General features: G+C 47.0%; 1 protein-coding gene across 4 annotated transcripts in view; it reads right to left on the bottom strand.

Annotated features, from left to right (window-relative positions):
* Window positions 1–22,546, bottom strand: part of ADAT2 (adenosine deaminase tRNA specific 2) — a 118,773-nt gene that overhangs the window by 83,580 nt on the left and 12,647 nt on the right. For all 4 annotated transcript variants that reach the window (XM_063917484.1, XM_063917483.1, XM_063917481.1 and 1 more), the window contains exon 2: window positions 2,269–2,370. In XM_063917484.1, the coding sequence (XP_063773554.1) occupies window positions 2,269–2,349 (81 nt within the window). In that variant the 5' untranslated portion in view covers window positions 2,350–2,370. The remainder of the gene's footprint in view (window positions 1–2,268; window positions 2,371–22,546) is intronic.

Raw genomic sequence — 22,546 nt, 5'->3', positions numbered from 1 at the left:
TCAGAATCTGAGCGTAAATCAGGAAGCCCATGTTTATGTGGCCCTGAACTAGGGAGGGGGGGTTGTTTATCACCTGCCTTTGCAGCTAGGTCTGCGACAGCCTGCTGCATCTGTTGTGCCTTCTGATTATTAGTAGGGAGCTGGGATGACATATCTGCCATCATAGTTTTTATGGCACCGAGCAAGGAAGGCTCCTGACCCTCCCCCCCAAGCCTCCTCACTAACCTGGGAGGACTGACTGCATTATTCACATGATAGGGAACCAGCCGTAGAGGGAGAGAATCTGGTGTGACATAAACTTCATAATTGGTGTTTGACCATGTTTACAGTACACAACAGTCACACACACAGACAAGTATTACAATAGCAAGCCTGCCTTACTGTATGTGGGGAGGAGACATATAATGAGAGAGGAATAGCACACCCAAGCTTGTCAGGCTCAGTGAGTCTGCAAGCTGTATATATACCACAGTGAAACACCGAGTTATTTTCCTTTTCAGGACACTAATCATGTACAATAGTGGCTCTCCCCCTTATTTACACCCCTGTACCAGTTTCCTGAGTATCATTGAGTGTTTGGAGGAGCTGTGTGTCCTTGCTGCTGAAGCTGTAAGCAGAGGAAGGCGCCAAGATGCCGCTGGTCCAGCTCTGAGGAAGCTCCGCCCCCTGTAATGGCGCCAGAGCTATGTAGTTATTTATACTGGCAATGTCTCCTATTTAGTGTAAAAGATCACATAAATGCTAGTTTTCACCACCGCTGCCAGTGTACACAGGGGGGCTATAGCGGCTCCCCCCAGGGAGGGTTCCGTATGCCAGCCCTGCGATTGCGCCGCAACAAGAAGGGGCCCCGGGTTTGTACTCACCACTCATCTCACCTTCAGGCTATGTTAGGGGTGTGCGGCGTGCTGCTATTGCGTTCACTAAGGCGCAATGCCCTGCGGTACCAACAACCTCTCAGGACGGTGGTCCTGCAGCGGGGAAGCGGCTCTGACGCCTTAAGAGACCAGTGTTTTGATACTGGGATGACAACCTAAAACCGTATTTCCGATCCCACTGTATACCGATACCCGAGTTACATCTTCCAATGGATTACATTTAACATCTACAGTATATGCTGCCTAATTCAGACCTGATCGGTGTCGTCTCAGTCCTGCGATCGCCTCTGTCTGATTAAAAGGCATTCGCTGGGCGGGAGGGGGCGGGCTGGCAGTGGCGTTTGGCCGCCTGTGCTGGGTGTCCCCCCCGCATGTCAGGGAAGCTGATCGTAAATTTAGCACATCTACGATCAGGTCTCAATTAGGCCGTGTGCTAAGGTTGTTTTTGTCCCATTTTTATTGCTTTGCTATTTGAATAAATAGTTTTGTTTTAATACGGTCCTTTTCTGGCTTCATACTTATGTGATGAGAGACATCAGCCTCCACTTATACCCAGTGAGAACCTATCAGAGGCCTAAAAAAACCTTTATGTGCTTCGCATCCTTCTGTCACAAGTAAGCATACATGTAAGAACTTTACTCAAGTTTCACATCTACCACCACTTTGGGTGTCAATGGAAGGTAAGAAGATTTTTTTTAACTGGATTGGGACTATTCTCATATTCATCTCTTTCCTACAAACATAGTGGATGGAACGGTGTCCATATACAGTATTACACTATTATATGTTTATTTCTTTTTATGTGATCATCTTTGGATAACGTACCATTTGACTCCATTGTGCAATCATTACACTAAGGATCAGCTATATTGTTGGACAATTTGGAGTGCAAGTGAGATTGTACCTTTTTCTTTGTATATGTATTTTTAGGTTTGGGTGACATCTTTGTACCATCTCGTGCTGCTTCATTGTGCAGCGCCATAGGAAGAACTATTTTTTCTACACCTCTCCACTCTGGTTGCAGTGAAGTGGTCAAGAACTGCACCTAATGGTTCTTGGCCACCCAATTCCCATTCACAAAACTGCAAATGTACAGTTCATTGCTGGAGCATTGCTGAGAAGAAAAGCTGTAACATGGTATTGGTATAGACCAGTATGACCCCCTGCATGGAAAGACACCATAAAAAGTATTTGCATCAGTAATACATATTTTCATGTATAGGTCTGTGAGCTACAGTGCATTATGTACTTTACATGAGTCAATGACAATTTAAGGTAAAACCTGGATGCGGATTATGGCTAGGAAAGAGTTAGATGAAGCCATATTGGCCTGTTAACTGGAAAAACCTGCACAATGTTCGGATTTATAAAAATCTTGTGTCAATGCTCATACCATTTGAAAAGCCTTGTCCATCCAACTTTTCATCTCTTCAGTCATCTCTGGTTGATCCTTTGGACAACATTTATGGTCCATTTCTTCATGCAGTAAAAAGCACTGAAATAGAGATTTCACTACTTTCATCTTCAACTGACCAAAAACAAAAGAAAATCTAGATACAAATATGTTTTTACTGGGTACACACTATACAATATATAATTCGTACAGTTAATGAACTATATATTATAGAACCAATCAGCACTTGTGTACACACAATATATCTGTGAATGACGTATTTCGCAGTTATACAGGTTGAGTATCCCTTATCCAAAATGCTTGGGACCAGAGGTATTTTGGATAACGGATTTTTCCGTATTTTGGAATAATTAGATACCAAAATGAGATTTCATGGTGATGGGACCTAAATCTAAGCACAGAATGCATTTATGTTTCATATACACCTTATACACACAGCCTGAAGGTAATTTTTGCCAATATTTTTTATAACTTTGTGCATTAAACCAAGTGTGTGTACATACACACAATTCATTTATGTTTCATATACACCTTGTATACACAGCCTGAAGGTCATTTAATACAATATTATTAATAACTTTGTGTATTAAACAAAGTTTGTGTACACTGAGCCATCAAAAAACAAAGATTTCACTATCTCACTCTCACTCAAAAAAGTCCGTATTTCGGAATATTCCGTATTTCGGAATATATGGATATGGGATACTCAACCTGTATCACATTGGCCGTGTGACACTGCTGATGCAATTGATCGTTCATATCTTATAGTGTGCACACATGACCAAATGACCAAGTTATGTTGGCTGTAGAAACCATTGCAAATGACATCAAAAGTGGTTCTTCTTGGAAGACATATTGTGCGGTTAATTGTGTATGCTTACCAAAATTGTTACATCGGTCAACCGGTCAATGTGTCATTCTAGTGTATACCCCACAAAGAGTAAGTCTACACACTTAAATATTTTGATTATTTTCTCAATCTGCTAAATTTGTAGACAGCGTGCTCTCCACATTGATTGGAACAAGTGGATGGGGTACTTAGTGATCATTCCTGAGTGTGACATTATTATACCTCTTTTACACCGCATACTGCGGTGTAAAAGGCCCCTTTCCCACCGCTGAATTCAACCCGGCATATTGCTGGATTGGCGACGTCAGCAGTGACGCTGTGGGGGCGGCGCTTGGAGATCACATGATCTCCAAGCGCCGCCCGTACATTCACTGTTTACACAGCACAGTTAGCCGGGTTGAGCCCGAGTTCAACCCTGCAAACTACCCGAGTTGGAATACCGGGTTACTCGACCAGGATTATTCCAACTCGACCCTTTTACACCGCACAGCAACACGGGTTATGCACGTTCATGTGCAATAACCTGTGTTATATGCTGGCGGTGTAAAAGGGTTATTAGTAAGAAGCCTCAACAGATTGTTTTTTTACTGTCTTACTTTGGGAACCTTCTAAATAACAGATTTTTTGGAGACTAGGTTGCATACGTGTAATAGTATTAATTGGCTTGCTGTAAGGTACATTAGCTGTACAATATGCTGCCACAACATTTTTCAACCCAATTAAAGTCAACCTATAAATTCTACAGTAAACACCACTAAAATTAAAAACATAAGAATTTAAATAAAAAAAGTAAAACCCAAAAACATAATTTCACACACTAAACTAACCAACTTTGTATATATTGGGATTCCAAAATGCCTTAGTTTTATCTGTGTGATGGTAAAGGTTTACAAAATGAAAATACTCTCTTACCAGATTGTCATTCGTAAAAATAAGATTTTACTTACCGGTAAATCTATTTCTCGTAGTCCGTAGAGGATGCTGGGGACTCCGTAAGGACCATGGGGAATAGACGGGCTCCGCAGGAGATAGGGCACTTTAAGAAAGCTTTGGACTCTGGGTGTGCACTGGCTCCTCCCTCTATGCCCCTCCTCCAGACCTCAGTTAGGGAAACTGTGCCCAGAGGAGATGGACAGTACGAGGAAGGATTTTTGTAAATCTAAGGGCGAGATTCATACCAGCCACACCAATCACACCGTATAACTTGTGATAAACTTACCCAGTTAACAGTATGAACAACAACATAGCCACGGTACCACCGAAAACTATAACATAACCCTTATGTAAGCAATAACTATATACAAGTATTGCAGAAGAAGTCCGCACTTGGGACGGGCGCCCAGCATCCTCTACGGACTACGAGAAATAGATTTACCGGTAAGTAAAATCTTATTTTCTCTAACGTCCTACAGGATGCTGGGGACTCCGTAAGGACCATGGGGATTATACCAAAGCTCCCAAACGGGCGGGAGAGTGCGGATGACTCTGCAGCACCGATTGAGCAAACAGGAGGTCCTCCTCAGCCAGGGTATCAAACTTATAGAACTTTGCAAAGGTGTTTGTCCCCGACCAAGTAGCTGCTCGACACAACTGTAATGCCGAGACCCCTCGCGCAGCCGCACAAGAAGAGCCCACTTTCCTAGTGGAGTGGGCCTTAACCGATTTCGGTAACGGCAATCCTGCCGTAGAATGCGCCTGCTGAATCGTGTTACAGATCCAGCGAGCAATAGTCTGCTTTGAAGCAGGAGCGCCAAACAGAACGAACAAAGCTTCAGTCTTCCTGATTCTAGACGTTCTGGTCACATAAATCTTCAAAGCCCTGACTACATCCAGGGACTCGGAATCCTCCAAGTCCCGTGTAGCCACAGGCACGACAATAGGTTGGTTCACTTGAAAAGATGAGACCACTTTTGGCAGAAAGTGAGGGCGAGTCCTCAACTCTGCCCTATCCACGTGAAAAACCAAGTATGGGCTTTTATGTGATAAAGCCGCCAATTCGGAAACACGTCTTGCCGAAGCTAACGCCAACAACATGACCACTTTTCACGTGAGGTATTTCAACTCCACAGTTTTGAGTGGTTCAAACCAAGGTGACTTGAGGAACCGTAACACCACGTTAAGATCCCAAGGCACCACCGGAGGCACAAAAGGAGGCTGAATAGGCTGCACTCCCTTCACAAACGTCTGTACTTCAGGGATAGAAGCCAATCCTCTTTGAAAGAAAATGGATAAGGCCGAAATCTGGACCTTTATGGACCCTAATTTTAGGCCCAACGTCACTCCTGTTTGAAGGAAGTGGAGTAGACGGCCCAAATGGAACTCCTCCGTAGGAGCAGCTCTGGCCTCACACCAAGAAACATATTTCCGCCATATACGGTGATAATGTTTTAATGTCACATCTTTCCTAGCCTTGATCAGGGTAGGAAGGACCTCCTCCGGAATCCCTTTTTCCGCTAGGATCCGGTGTTCAACCGCCATGCCGTCAAACGCAGCCGCTGTAAGTCTTGGAACAGACAGGGCCCCTGCCGCAGCATGTCCTGCCTTAGAGGAAGAGGCCACGGATCCCCTGCGAGCAACTCTTGCAGCTCCGGATACCAAGTCCTCCGTGGCCAATCTGGAACAATGAGTATTGTTCTGACCCTGCGTCTTCGTATTATTCTCAACACCTTGGGTATGAGAGGAAGAGGAGGAAACACATAGACCGATCTGAACACCCAAGGTGTCACCAGAGCGTCTACCGCTACCGCCTGAGGGTCCCTTGACCTGGCGCAATACCGCTTTAGCTTTTTGTTGAGACGGGATGCCATCATGTCAATTTGAGGCAGTCCCCACCGATCCGTGATCTGTGCGAAGACTTCTTGATGAAGTCTCCACTCTCCTGAATGCAGGTCGTGCCTGCTGAGGAAGTCCGCCTCCCAGGATGAACACCGCTGACAGCGCGCTTACATGGCCTTCCGCCCAGCGTAGAATCCTGGTCGCTTCTGCCATGGCCATTCTGCTCCTTGTTCCGCCTTGGCGGTTTATATGAGCCACTGCCGTGACATTGTCTGACTGAATCAGAACCGGTTTTCTCCGAAGCAATTCCTCCGCTTGACGCAGGGCGTTGTATATGGCCCTCAACTCCAGGACGTTGATGTGGAGACAAGACTCTAGGCTTGACCAGAGACCTTGGAAATTTCTTCCCAGTGTCACTGCTCCCCAGCCTCGGAGGCTTGCGTCCGCGGTCAACAGGACCCAGTCCTGAATGCCGAACCTGCGACCTTCTAGTAGGTGAGCACTGTTCAGCCACCACAGGAGAGATACCCTGGTCCTGGGAGACAGTGTGATCTTTTGATGCATTTGTAAATGCCACTTGTCCAAAAGGTCCCATTGAAAGGTCCTCGCATGGAACCTGCCGAACGGGATGGCCTCGTAGGAAGCCACCATCTTCCTCAGGACCCGCGTGCAATGATGCACTGAAACCTATTTTGGTTTTAATAGGTTCCTGACCATGGCTATGAGTTCCTGAACCTTTTCGATCGGAAGAAAAACCTTTTTCTGGTCTCTGTCTAGAATCAGCCCCAAAAAGGTCAGACGCGTTGTAGGGACTAGCTGGGACTTCGGTATATTGAGAATCCAGCCGTTTAACTGCAACGTCTTCATGGACAGAGACACGCTGTCCAGCAACCTCTCCCGAGATCTCGCCTTTATGAGGAGATCGTCCAAGTATGGGATAATTGTGACCCCCTGCCTGCGCAGGAGCACCATCATTTCCGCCATTACCTTGTTGAAAATTCTCGGGGCCGTGGAAAGCCCAAACGGCAACGTCTGAAATTGGTAGGGACAGTCCTGCACTGCAAATCTCAGGAACGCCTGATGCGGGGGGAATATCGGAACATGAAGGTAAGCATCCTTTATGTCCAGGGAGACCATCCAATCCCCCCCCTGCAGGCTGGCGATGACCGCCCTGAGTGATTCCATTTTGAACTTGAACCTCTTCAAGTACAGGTTCAGAGATTTCAGGTTTAAAATGGGTCTGACCGAACCGTCCAGTTTCGGGACCACAAACAGGGTTGAGTAATATCCCTCTCCTTGCTGGAGATGAGGAACTGTGACAATCACCTGTTGAGTATACAATTTTTGGATTGCTGTCAACACTAGCTCTCTCTCTGACGGGGAAGTCGGCAGAGCCGATTTGAAAAATCGGCGAGGAGGCAAGTCTTCGAATTCCAGCCTGTATCCCTGGGAAACAATCTCTAATGCCCAGGGATCCACCTGCGAGTGAACCCAGACGTGGCTGAAAAATCGAAGACGAGCCCCCACCACATCTGCCTCCCCCCGGAAAGCCCCAGCGTCATGCGGTGGACTTTGCCGACGCGGGGGAGGACTTCTGCTCTTGGGTACTAGCTGTGTGCAGCTTTTTTCCCCTGCCTTTCCCTCTGGCAACAAAGGATGATCCACGTACCTTCTTGTTTTTATTGGAACGAAAGGACTGCATTTGATAATGAGGTGCCTTTTTTGTATGCTGCGGGGGGACATAAGGTAAGAAATTTGACTTACCAGCCGTAGCCGTAGAGACAAAATCCGAGAGGCCGTCTCCAAACAACTCCACCCCCTTGTAAGGCAAGGACTCCATATGCCGCTTTGAATCGGCATCTCCCGTCCACTGTCGGGTCCACAAGAGCCGCCTAGCAGAAATAGACATAGCATTTATTCTGGAGCTTAATAAACAAATGTCTCTCTGAGCATCCCTCATATACAAGGCAGCATCTCTGATATGCTCTATGGTCATTTGAATGGCGTCCCTATCTAAGGTGTCAATTTCCGTAGATAAGGAATCTGCCCATGCTACAACCGCACTACAAACCCAGGCCGACGCCATAGCCGGTCGAGCAAAAGTACCGGAATGATTGTAAATGTGCTTTAAGGTAATTTCCTGCCTGCGATCAGCAGGTTCCTTGAGGGAAGCCGTATCCTGAGAAGGCAGTGCCACCTTTTTGGACAAACGTGTCAGCGCCTTGTCAACTTTTGGTGAAGGTTCCCAGCGTATCCTATCAGTTTTTGGAAAAGGATACGCCATGAGAATCCTTTTGGGAACTTGTGGTCTCCTATCCGGAGATACCCAAGCCTTTTCGCACAAGTCACTTAATTTAAATGAGGATGGGAAAGTGACTTCAGGCTTTTTCCCTTTATACATGTGTACCCTCGTGTCAGGGACAGGGGGTTCCTCAGTAATATGCAAAACCTCTTTAATGGCCATAATCATGTACCGTATACCCTTAGCCACCTTTGGCTGTAATTTTGCATCTTCATAGTCGACACTAGAGTCAGTATCTGTGTCGGTATCTGTGTCATCGATCTGGGATATGGTGCGCTTCTGAAACCCCGAAGGACCTGGCGCCCCAGGGACAGGCATGGACTGGCTACCTGACTGATCCCTAGCTTTTGCCTTGTCTAATCTTTTATGCAATAGATTGACATTTGCATTCAAGACATTCAGCATATCCACCCATTCCGGTGTCGGCGTTGCTGACGGCGACCTGACATTCAAGCACTCCCCCTCCACATTAAGCAAGCCTTCCTCGTCAAACATGTCGACACAAGCGTACCGACACACTTCACACACACACAGAGGGAACCCCTTTCCTGAAGACAGTATCCCTGTCAAGGCTCTTTGGAGAGACAGAGAGAGAGTAAGCCAGCACACACCCCAGCGCAATAACCCTGGAGACCAACACAAATAGTTTTTCCCCAGCAGCACTGTATAATATGTAAACCGCCAATTATGTGCCCCCCCCCCCCCTCTCTTTTAAGCACCCTTTTACCGTGTGTAAGCAGGGGAGAGTCCGGGGAGCTTCCTCTCAGCAGTGCTGTGGAGAGAAAATGGCGCTGGTGAGTGCTGAGGGAGAAGCCCCGCCCACTCGGCGGCGGGCTTCTGTCCCGCTCAAACTTAGTGAAATATGGCAGGGGCTCCTTTATATACATGTACAGAGCCCCACAGGTGTACTCCAAGTACCAAAACAGCGCTGAATGAATAATTAAATATGCAGACAGGTGGAAAGGATCAATCAATATTTAATAAAGTCTCGTTTAAAAAATATTTTGTGCACATAGAGAGCATCATAAGAACAAGTTAAAACATGACTGACTTTAATAAAGCCAGGGGATCTTGTGTGGGACACAAATGATTGAGTAAGCCAGTGGTTGGTGGACCTAAGTATTCTGGGCCAAACAGAAGTGAGTCTCTCTGTTGATAATTACCAATCCTGGAGGAACCAGTGCCAGATTCCATGGTGATGTCTCAGCAAATGGAGATAACAGCACACCAGTTGAGGGAAAGATAGGTCCTCCGTTTAGCAGCAGATGGGTCGTTAGAGAGGGTCCCAAGTTGTTTAAAAGGTCCACCGTCCAAATATCCTGGATGATATTGATAAAGCTGCCCCTGGAAGCCAGCGAAACGCGTAAGAACCTACATTTTGGATCTTGGGACATTATCATCCAGGATATTTGGACGGCTTTGTTAAAGTCAGTCATGTTTTAACTTGTTCTTATGATGCTCTCTATGTGCACAAAATATTTTTTAAACGAGACTTTATTAAATATTAAATATTGATTGATCCTTTCCACCTGTCTGCATATTTAATTATTTAATTATTCATTCAGCACTGTTTTGGTACTTTGAGTACAACTGTGTGGTTTTGTTTAGTTTGGAGTGATGGTCCAATTTTTACAGCTGCTTAGGAGAATCAGCCCTGACAAGCGCGAGGTAGACCCACTCTTGCGAGTGAGGTTAGGTTTCATTTTTTTGTTGATGTACAGAGCCCACCTGTACATGTATATATTCTTTATGCCATGCAGAGGTTTATATTGCCGCCCAGGGCGCCCCCCCCTGCGCCCTGCACCCTTACAGTGACCGGAGTATGTGAGGTGTATGGGAGCAATGACGCACAGCTGCAGTGCTGTGCGTTACCTCAGTGAAGCTGAAGGCTTCTGCCGCCTGACGACTTCTGTCTTCTGTACTTCAGCTCTGTGAGGAGAACGGCGGCGCGGCTCCGGGGGTGGACGCCCAGTAAGAACCTGCGTTCACCCCCTCTGGAGCTAATGGTGTCCAGTAGCCGAGGAAGCAGAGCCTATCTTTGACAAGAAGGTCTGCCCCTCTCTCCTCAGTCCCACAATGCAGGGAGCCTGTTGCCAGCAGTGCTCCCTGTGAACAAACAAAAATGCTTCAAGGCAGAGAACTCTGGAGAGCTCTCTGCAGTGCACCCATCTTGCTCTGGGCACAGTGTAAAACTGAGGTCTGGAGGAGGGGCATAGAGGGAGGAGCCAGTGCACACCCAGAGTCCAAAGCTTTCTTAAAGTGCCCTATCTCCTGCGGAGCCAGTCTATTCCTCATGGTCCTTACGGAGTCCCCAGCATCCTCTAGGACGTTAGAGAAATGTAGAATATTCCTATGTTACATTATGGCTAACCACTTGTGTGTCCTCAACTAACATCCCTAGCAGGTCAAAATGAGGTCAATGTTCCCTTTCCCCATTGTGTAATTAAAAAATGTGCATAATATGGTACAAACTGGGTTGCCATAGCTGTACAATGGTGTATGTAAAATGTCTCTATAGAAAAAGTTGTGTTTTAAAAGAAATATTATATCATATACTGTTCTGTAAAGTTTGTGTAGGTTCAAGTTATTTCATTAGGTAGTATACTATACACCTTTGATTGTGATTTTACAGGGCTGACAACAATCAAAATGTGACATTACAATTTGGTATCTTTAACGCATGGGCGTTTCTATAATGGGTGCAAGGTGTGCAGTGCACACGGACCCCTGGATCCAGGGGGACCCATACTGCACACCCTACACAAATATATTATACTCCCCTCCATCCTGCCGCATAGACCCTGCACTGCAGACACAAATCACTTGGAAAATGGCTGTCACAGGCATTCCAAGTGATTTGCGCACTGGAGATGTCCCCAGGAACAAGGCACAGGCGCTATGCTCCGGGAGACCTGTGCATGCTCAGTAGACTATGGCATAATGCCAGAGTCTACTCGCTACTAGAGAGGAGAGGACCCATAACATACCCTGCACCCTCTCCTCTCTTAGAACGCCCCTGCTTTAACATTTTCTGTAACTAATCAGACCTTCTTCATAATTTTCAGATGTTTCACGACAAGTTTATCTCAACTTCTTCAATTCACCCCTTTCTTGTTCAGTGAAATTGGTCTGCCATATAATAATCCTAGGTCTGTCCTGTCTCCGACATACAGTATGCAGTGAAAGCCGGAAAGTGCGCCGGACACATGCCCCCCCACAGTGGTTGCAACTGCCAAGATCGAGAAGGGAGAAGTTTGCAGCTGTTAGTAAGCGGAGAGAGTGTAACCCTGCAGCGCCGTCACAGGGTATGTATAAGAGCAATGGAAAGTTGGGATTGGGGTGGCATATGCTGGATACAAACTATTTGTTTATTAATATGAACTTTTTCTCACACTAACTTCGCAAATGTGCTGATCTAATCACCCGTCATGTAGTTGGAATAAAATGCATATGGGGTATTGAGATTTGTTGTTGACATCTATGCATGGCTACTAGTTAAGAAGATTTCTGAAAGTATTGTATTTGCTTAGAGTAAATTCCCACAATAACTTTTGTAGGTCCATATATTAGAGATGAGCGGGTTCGGTTCCTCGGAATCCGAACCCGCACGAACTTCATGTTTTTTTCACGGGTCCGAGCAGACTCGGATCCTCCCGCCTTGCTCGGTTAACCCGAGCGCGCCCGAACGTCATCATGACGCTGTCGGATTCTCGCGAGACTCGGATTCTATATAAGGAGCCGCGCGTCGCCGCCATTTTCACACGTGCATTGAGATTGATAGGGAGAGGACGTGGCTGGCGTCCTCTCCATTTAGATTAGGGTTGAGAGAGAGAGAGAGAGAGATTGACCTGAGGCTGTGATACTGTAGAAGAGAGTGCAGAGTTTAGTGACTGACGACCACAGTGACCACCAGACAGTGCAGTTGTTTGTTTTATTTAATATATCCGTTCTCTGCCTGAAAAAAACGATACACACAGTGACTCAGTCACATACCATATCTGTGTGCACTGCTCAGCCCAGTGTGCTGCATCAATGTATATATATATATCTGACTGTGCTCAGCTCACACAGCTTATAATTGTGGGGGAGACTGGGGAGCACTGCAGTGCCAGTTATAGGTTATAGCAGGAGCCAGGAGTACATAATATTATATTAAAATTAAACAGTGCACACTTTTGCTGCAGGAGTGCCACTGCCAGTGTGACTAGTGACCAGTGACCTGACCACCAGTATATATAATATTAGTAGTATACTATCTCTTTATCAACCAGTCTATATTAGCAGCAGACACAGTACAGTGCGGTAGTTCACGGCTGTGGCTACCTCTGTGTCGGCACTCGGCAGCCCGTCCATAATTGTATATACCACCTAACCGTGGTTTTTTTTTCTTTCTTTATAGTCATACTAGTTACGAGTATACTATCTCTTTATCAACCAGTCTATATTAGCAGCAGGCACAGTACAGTGCGGTAGTTCACGGCTGTGGCTACCTCTGTGTCGGCACTCGGCAGCCCGTCCATAATTGTATATACCACCTAACCGTGGTTTTTTTTTCTTTCTTTATACATACATACTAGTTACGAGTATACTATCTCTTTATCAACCAGTCTATATATTAGCAGCAGACACAGTACAGTGCGGTAGTTCACGGCTGTGGCTACCTCTGTGTCGGCACTCGGCAGCCCGTCCATAATTGTATATACCACCTAACCGTGGTTTTTTTTTTCTTTCTTTATACATACATACATACTAGTTACGAGTATACTATCTCTTTATCAACCAGTCTATATATTAGCAGCAGACACAGTACAGTGCGGTAGTTCACGGCTGTGGCTACCTCTGTGTCGGCACTCGGCAGCCCGTCCATAATTGTATATACCACCTAACCGTGGTTTTTTTTTCTTTCTTTATACATACATACTAGTTACGAGTATACTATCTCTTTATCAACCAGTCTATATTAGCAGCAGACACAGTACAGTGCGGTAGTTCACGGCTGTGGCTACCTCTGTGTCGGCACTCGGCAGCCCGTCCATAATTGTATATACCACCTAACCGTGGTTTTTTTTTCTTTCTTTATACATACATACTAGTTACGAGTATACTATCTCTTTATCAACCAGTCTATATATTAGCAGCAGACACAGTACAGTGCGGTAGTTCACGGCTGTGGCTACCTCTGTGTCGGCACTCGGCAGCCCGTCCATAATTGTATATACCACCTAACCGTGGTTTTTTTTTCTTTCTTTATACATACATACTAGTTACGAGTATACTATCTCTTTATCAACCAGTCTATATATTAGCAGCAGACACAGTACAGTGCGGTAGTTCACGGCTGTGGCTACCTCTGTGTCGGCACTCGGCAGCCCGTCCATAATTGTATATACCACCTAACCGTGGTTTTTTTTTCTTTCTTTATACATACATACTAGTTACGAGTATACTATCTCTTTATCAACCAGTCTATATATTAGCAGCAGACACAGTACAGTGCGGTAGTTCACGGCTGTGGCTACCTCTGTGTCGGCACTCGGCAGCCCGTCCATAATTGTATATACCACCTAACCGTGGTTTTTTTTCTTTCTTTATAGTCATACTAGTTACGAGTATACTATCTCTTTATCAACCAGTCTATATTAGCAGCAGACACAGTACAGTGCGGTAGTTCACGGCTGTGGCTACCTCTGTGTCGGCACTCGGCAGCCCGTCCATAATTGTATATACCACCTAACCGTGGTTTTTTTTTCTTTCTTTATACATACATACTAGTTACGAGTATACTATCTCTTTATCAACCAGTCTATATTAGCAGCAGACACAGTACAGTGCGGTAGTTCACGGCTGTGGCTACCTCTGTGTCGGCACTCGGCAGCCCGTCCATAATTGTATATACCACCTAACCGTGTTTTTTTTTTCTTTCTTTATACATACATACTAGTTACGAGTATACTATCTCTTTATCAACCAGTCTATATATTAGCAGCAGACACAGTACAGTGCGGTAGTTCACGGCTGTGGCTACCTCTGTGTCGGCACTCGGCAGCCCGTCCATAATTGTATATACCACCTAACCGTGGTTTTTTTTTCTTTCTTTATACATACATACTAGTTACGAGTATACTATCTCTTTATCAACCAGTCTATATATTAGCAGCAGACACAGTACAGTGCGGTAGTTCACGGCTGTGGCTACCTCTGTGTCGGCACTCGGCAGCCCGTCCATAATTGTATATACCACCTAACCGTGGTTTTTTTTCTTTCTTTATACATACATACTAGTTACGAGTATACTATCTCTTTATCAACCAGTCTATATATTAGCAGCAGACACAGTACAGTGCGGTAGTTCACGGCTGTGGCTACCTCTGTGTCGGCACTCGGCAGCCCGTCCATAATTGTATATACCACCTAACCGTGGTTTTTTTTTCTTTCTTTATACATACATACTAGTTACGAGTATACTATCTCTTTATCAACCAGTCTATATATTAGCAGCAGACACAGTACAGTGCGGTAGTTCACGGCTGTGGCTACCTCTGTGTCGGCACTCGGCAGCCCGTCCATAATTGTATATACCACCTAACCGTGGTTTTTTTTCTTTCTTTATACATACATACTAGTTACGAGTATACTATCTCCTTATCAACCAGTCTATATATTAGCAGCAGACACAGTACAGTGCGGTAGTTCACGGCTGTGGCTACCTCTGTGTCGGCACTCGGCAGCCCGTCCATAATTGTATACTAGTATCCAATCCATCCATCTCCATTGTTTACCTGAGGTGCCTTTTAGTTGTGCCTATTAAAATATGGAGAACAAAAATGTTGAGGTTCCAAAATTAGGGAAAGATCAAGATCCACTTCCACCTCGTGCTGAAGCTGCTGCCACTAGTCATGGCCGAGACGATGAAATGCCAGCAACGTCGTCTGCCAAGGCCGATGCCCAATGTCATAGTACAGAGCATGTCAAATCCAAAACACCAAATATCAGTAAAAAAAGGACTCCAAAACCTAAAATAAAATTGTCGGAGGAGAAGCGTAAACTTGCCAATATGCCATTTACCACACGGAGTGGCAAGGAACGGCTGAGGCCCTGGCCTATGTTCATGGCTAGTGGTTCAGCTTCACATGAGGATGGAAGCACTCAGCCTCTCGCTAGAAAAATGAAAAGACTAAAGCTGGCAAAAGCAGTAGCACCGCAAAGAACTGTGCGTTCTTCGAAATCCCAAATCCACAAGGAGAGTCCGACTCCAATTGTGTCGGTTGCGATGCCTGACCTTCCCAACACTGGACGTGAAGAGCATGCGCCTTCCACCATTTGCACGCCCCCTGCAAGTGATGGAAGGAGCACCCGCAGTCCAGTTCCTGATAGTCAGATTGAAGATGTCAGTGTTGAAGTACACCAGGATGAGGAGGATATGGGTGTTGCTGGCGCTGGGGAGGAAATTGACCAGGAGGATTCTGATGGTGAGGTGGTTTGTTTAAGTCAGGCACCCGGGGAGACACCTGTTGTCCGTGGTAGGAATATGGCCGTTGACATGCCTGGTGAAAATACCAAAAAAAATCAGCTCTTCGGTGTGGAAGTATTTCACCAGAAATGCGGACAACGGGTGTCAAGCCGTGTGTTCCCTTTGTCAAGCTGTAATAAGTATGGGTAAGGACGTTAACCACCTCGGAACATCCTCCCTTATACGTCACCTGCAGCGCATTCATAATAAGTCAGTGACAAGTTCAAAAACTTTGGGTGACAGCGGAAGCAGTCCACTGACCAGTAAATCCCTTCCTCTTGTAACCAAGCTCACGCAAACCACCCCACCAACTCCCTCAGTGTCAATTTCCTCCTTCCCCAGGAATGCCAATAGTCCTGCAGGCAATGTCACTGGCAATTCTGACGAGTCCTCTCCTGCCTGGGATTCCTCCGATGCATCCTTGCGTGTAACGCCTACTGCTGCTGGCGCTGCTGTTGTTGCTGCTGGGAGTCGATGGTCATCCCAGAAGGGAAGTCGTAAGCACACTTTTACTACTTCCACCAAGCAATTGACTGTCCAACAGTCCTTTGCGAGGAAGATGAAATATCACAGCAGTCATCCTGTTGCAAAGCGGATAACTGAGGCCTTGACAACTATGTTGGTGTTAGACGTGCGTCCGGTATACGCCGTTAGTTCACAGGGAACTAGACAATTTCTTGAGGTAGTGTGCCCCCGTTACCAAATACCATCTAGGTTCCACTTCTCTAGGCAGGCGATACCGAGAATGTACACGGACGTCAGAAAAACACTCACCAGTGTCCTAAAAAATGCAGTTGTACCCAATGTCCACTTAACCACGGACATGTGGACAAGTGGAGCAGGGCAGGGTCAGGACTATATGACTGTGACAGCCCACTGGGTAGATGTATGGACTCCCGCCGCAAGAACAGCAGCGGCGGCACCAGTAGCAGCATCTCGCAAATGCCAACTCTTTCCTAGGCAGGCTACGCTTTGTATCACCGGTTTCCAGAATACGCACACAGCTGAAAACCTCTTACGGCAACTGAGGAAGATCATCGCGGAATGGCTTACCCCAATTGGACTCTCCTGTGGATTTGTGGCATCGGACAACGCCAGCAATATTGTGTGTGCATTAAATCTGGGCCAATTCCAGCACGTCCCATGTTTTGCACATACCTTGAATTTGGTGGTGCAGAATTTTTTTAAAAACGACAGGGGCGTGCAAGAGATGCTGTCGGTGGCCAGAAGAATTGCGGGACACTTTCGGCGTACAGGCACCACGTACAGAAAACTGGAGCACCACCAAAAACTACTGAACCTGCCCTGCCATCATCTGAAGCAAGAAGTGGTAACGAGGTGGAATTCAACCCTGTATATGCTTCAGAGGTTGGAGGAGCAGCAAAAGGCCATTCAAGCCTATACAATTGAGCACGATATAGGAGGTGGGATGCACCTGTCTCAAGCGCAGTGGAGAATGATTTCAACGTTGTGCAAGGTTCTGATGCCCTTTGAACTTGCCACACGTGAAGTCAGTTCAGACACTGCCAGCCTGAGTCAGGTCATTCCCCTCATCAGGCTTTTGCAGAAGAACCTGGAGACATTGAAGGAGGAGCTAACACGGAGCGATTCCGCTAGGCATGTGGGACTTGTGGATGGAGCCCTTAATTCGCTTAGCAAGGATTCACGGGTGGTCAATCTGTTGAAATCAGAGCACTACATTTTGGCCACCGTGCTCGATCCTAGATTTAAAGCCTACCTTGGATCTCTCTTTCCGGCAGACACAAGTCTGCTGGGGTTCAAACACCTGCTGGTGAGTAAATTGTCAAGTCAAGCGGAACGCGACCTGTCAACAACATCTCCTCCTTCACATTCTCCCGCAACTGGGGGTGCGAGGAAAAGGCTCAGAATTCCGAGCCCACCCGCTGGCGGTGATGCAGGGCAGTCTGGAGCGACTGCTGATGCTGACATCTGGTCCGGACTGAAGGACCTGACAACGATTACGGACATGTCGTCTACTGTCACTGCATATGATTCTCTCAACATTGAAAGAATGGTGGAGGATTATATGAGTGACCGCATCCAAGTAGGCACGTCACACAGTCCGTACTTATACTGGCAGGAAAAAGAGGCAATTTGGAGGCCCTTGCACAAACTGGCTTTATTCTACCTAAGTTGCCCTCCCACAAGTGTGTACTCCGAAAGAGTGTTTAGTGCCGCCGCTCACCTTGTCAGCAATCGGCGTACGAGGTTACATCCAGAAAATGTGGAGAAGATGATGTTCATTAAAATGAATTATAATCAATTCCTCCGTGGAGACATTGACCAGCAGCAATTGCCTCCACAAAGTACACAGGGAGCTGAGATGGTGGATTCCAGTGGGGACGAATTGATAATCTGTGAGGAGGGGGATGTACACGGTGATATATCGGAGGATGATGATGAGGTGGACATCTTGCCTCTGTAGAGCCAGTTTGTGCAAGGAGAGATTAATTGCTTCTTTTTTGGTGGGGGTCCAAACCAACCCGTCATATCAGTCACAGTCGTGTGGCAGACCCTGTCACTGAAATGATGGGTTGGTTAAAGTGTGCATGTCCTGTTTATACAACATAAGGGTGGGTGGGAGGGCCCAAGGACAATTCCATCTTGCACCTCTTTTTTCTTTTCTTTTTCTTTGCGTCATGTGCTGTTTGGGGAGGGTTTTTTGGAAGGGACATCCTGCGTGACACTGCAGTGCCACTCCTAGATGGGCCCGGTGTTTGTGTCGGCCACTAGGGTCGCTTATCTTACTCACACAGCTACCTCATTGCGCCTCTTTTTTTCTTTGCGTCATGTGCTGTTTGGGGAGGGTTTTTTGGAAGGGACATCCTGCGTGACACTGCAGTGCCACTCCTAGATGGGCCCGGTGTTTGTGTCGGCCACTAGGGTCGCTAATCTTACTCACACAGCTACCTCATTGCGCCTCTTTTTTTTTTTGCGTCATGTGCTGTTTGGGGAGGGTTTTTTGGAAGGGCCATCCTGCGTGACACTGCAGTGCCACTCCTAGATGGGCCCGGTGTTTGTGTCGGCCACTAGGGTCGCTTATCTTACTCACACAGCGACCTCGGTGCAAATTTTAGGACTAAAAATAATATTGTGAGGTGTGAGGTATTCAGAATAGACTGAAAATGAGTGGAAATTATGGTTTTTGAGGTTAATAATACTTTGGGATCAAAATGACCGCCAAATTCTATGATTTAAGCTGTTTTTTAGGTTTTTTGGAAAAAAACACCCGAATCCAAAACACACCCGAATCCGACAAAAAAAATTCGGTGAGGTTTTGCCAAAACGCGGTCGAACCCAAAACACGGCCGCGGAACCGAACCCAAAACCAAAACACAAAACCCGAAAAATTTCCGGCGCTCATCTCTACCATATATATTTCAAACATTATTATTAAGTGCAAATTTCAGACCTTTATTTATTAGCAAAATTTGTGCCAGTGTTACTTTGTGATTGCTTGTGATTTGGGGTACTGACTTTGTAAAAACTGAAAATGATATTTGCAACCTACATTCCTTTTATATATATTTGAGTTTCTTCTTAGTGAGAATAGGGCTATTCTGTTGGGAGCTTATACTGTACTCCCCCACTTCATGCTTACGTACATTCTGGCTGCTCTCTGCGGGAGAGAGCAGCCAGGTCGGCTCAGAGGGCGGGCAGGGGAGGCTGTGACTCGGATGAGGGGGTGGACCGGAGGCGGGACGGGGGCGGAGTCACAACAACACCTCTTTTAAGCCACGCCCCCACTCTTTAATGCCGCAATCACCGGCATTACACTGCAGGGGGCGTGGCTATGATGACGTGATTCAGCAAGAATCGCGTCATCAACTGCCCGGACCGCCCACTTTACACACTACGTGGGCGGACGGGCAGGGGGACCACGCGAATCGGGAGACTTGCCTGCTCTTCCGGGGGGCCGGGAGGGTCACACGATTTTCGGGAGCCTCCCGGCCATTCCGGGAGAGTAGGCAAGTATGCCCCACTTATTCATGGCTAGTAATGATTAATAGCTGTCCCAGATTTAGTAACTGCTTTCATCGTCATTCTTAATCCTGTCACCTGGATGTGATGGGATAATCTCAATGCTTTGGTCTCTGGAGGAGCTCAGAAGATAAAACTTCAGTCATGTTATCCAGTTAGGGCCTGATCACGTTTGTAAGAAAAGCAAAAAAAGCACTCAACTGGGCAAAGCCATGTTGCACTGCAGGTGTGGCAGATGTAACATGTGCTGAGAGATTTAGATTTCGGTGGGGTGTGTTCAAACTGAAATCTAAATGTAAATTTACCGTATATACTCGAGTATAAGCCGACTTTTTCAGCACTTTTTTGTGTGCTGAAAAAGCTTCCTCTTGCTTATACTCGAATCAGTGGGAAGGAGTGACAAGGAGGGCACAGCGCGTGCCTCTCCTGTATCCCTCCTGCGTCCCCGGTGCGTGAGCTCTGATTGGCTCACGAACCGGCACTTCATTTAACAGACCCGCCGCCGGAGACGCAGGAGGGACACAGGAGAGGCGCGCGCTGTGCCCTCCGTGTCCCTCCTTCACAAGACAGCAGGGGAGCGGGGAGGGTAAGTTGTACCTGGCACTGGGGGAGCATATTTGGCTCATCTCTAGCAGGTCTCAGTATTGTGTGTGCAACTGCTGTAGAGACCACACTATGGTGGTCATTCCGAGTTGATCGCAGCCAGCAACTTTTTGCTGCTCGTGCGATCAACTAGACGCCGCCTATGGGGGAGTGTATTTTAGCATAGCGGGGCTGTGATCGCTAGTGCAGCCCTGCTATGCTAAAAAAGTTTCCTGCAAAACAAGACCAGGGTCAGACTTACTTACCCTATGCAACGGATCCAGCAACGAAGATCTCGGGATTGACGTCAGACATCCACCTTCCAAACGCCTGCATTCGGATCTCCACGCCCGGAAAACGGTGAGTAGAAGCCCTGGAACGCCTCCCCACCGTCAATCTTCTTGCGATCACCGCTGCGATCACTTTCAGCGCTGGCAGCGACGACCGTCGCCAGGCAATGACGTGAGTGCGCATTGCGGGTGGCGTGCAGCCGCAATCCCGACCCGTTCGCACCGCTTCGAAGAACCGCTGCGTGCGAATGGGTCGGAATGACCCCCTATGTAACCAGGTGTTTAGTCTGAATTTATCAGGGCAAGTACAAAAGGAGCTAGTGGCCTGCCCTAGACTGATCCATAGTTGCTGAATGTTACAGTGCAGGTTTGCCATAGTAAAGCAACGAAGGTCATCTGTGGTCCCTTCATTCTATTTCCTAAGCTCGTCTAGGGTGACCAATTTTTACAGGGCCAACTCCGGACACAACCTTACCATACCAAAAAAGTAAAAGTTGACAAAAATGCTTTCTTTCACTTTCATTTTATTTGATGGCAGAGAAACTAAGAAGACCAGGGCTAATTACAACATCCAGATATTGCGTTTAACTACACGGACAAATTGAACAAACTATGCCTCTTCAGAGCTTGCTGAACTAGAAAATTAGTGGATCCCTATACCAGCATTCTGCTTGGGTTCACTACGGCTGGCCAGTGGTCGGGCTCCCGGCGACCAGCATACCGGCGCCGGGAGCCCGACCGCCGGCTTACCGACAGTGTGGCGAGCGCAAATGAGCCCCTTGCGGGCTCGCTGCGCTCGCCACGCTACGGGCACGGTGGCGCGCTACGCGCGCCACACTATTTTATTCTCCCTCTATGGGGGTCGTGGACCCCCACGAGGGAAAATAAGTGTCGGTATGCCGGCTGTCGGGCTCCCGGCGCCGGTATACTGAGCACCGGGAGCCCGACCGCCGGCATACAGAAGACCACCCATTCTGCTTCGGTGTATCAGGTAAGTAGATTTCAGCGTGCAGCGTGTATACCCTGCTGCAGCTGACCAACGGACATTTCCCCTGTTCCTTCCCATGTGAAGAAATGGGGAAATGTCTCCTCCCTGAGGGTGGACTGCCGATATCACAGCCAATACACTGTGAGAGGTATCAAAGTGTATATCTATGATATCTGCAGTGTGACATAAAATATATGTCGGTCTGACAGGCATTTTATCTGCCTGTGTATGCACAGCATAAGGAGAGTGTGATGAAACAATGGATGATCTGTTAAAATAAGATTTTACTTACCGGTAAATCTATTTCTCGCAGTCCGTAGAGGATGCTGGGACTCCGTAAGGACCATGGGGAATAGACGGGCTCCGCAGGAGATAGGGCACTTTAAGAAAGCTTTGGACTCTGGGTGTGCACTGGCTCCTCCCTCTATGCCCCTCCTCCAGACCTCAGTTAGGGAAACTGTGCCCAGAGGAGATGGACAGTACGAGGAAGGATTTTTGTAAATCTAAGGGCGAGATTCATACCAGCCACACCAATCACACCGTATAACTTGTGATAAACTTACCCAGTTAACAGTATGAACAACAACATAGCCACGGTTCCACCGAAAAACTATAACACAACCCTTATGTAAGCAATAACTATATACAAGTCTTGCAGAAGAAGTCCGCACTTGGGACGGGCGCCCAGCATCCTCTACGGACTACGAGAAATAGATTTACCGGTAAGTAAAATCTTATTTTCTCTAACGTCCTACAGGATGCTGGGACTCCGTAAGGACCATGGGGATTATACCAAAGCTCCCAAACGGGCGGGAGAGTGCGGATGACTCTGCAGCACCGATTGAGCAAACAGGAGGTCCTCCTCAGCCAGGGTATCAAACTTATAGAACTTTGCAAAGGTGTTCGTCCCCGACCAAGTAGCTGCTCGGCACAACTGTAATGCCGAGACCCCTCGGGC

The sequence above is a fragment of the Pseudophryne corroboree genome, chromosome 4, assembly GCF_028390025.1.
Source record: "Pseudophryne corroboree isolate aPseCor3 chromosome 4, aPseCor3.hap2, whole genome shotgun sequence".
NCBI classification, from domain to species: Eukaryota; Metazoa; Chordata; class Amphibia; order Anura; family Myobatrachidae; genus Pseudophryne; species Pseudophryne corroboree.
The sequence above is the reverse complement of the archived record's forward strand: the minus strand, read 5'-3'. Positions and strand labels throughout refer to the sequence as shown.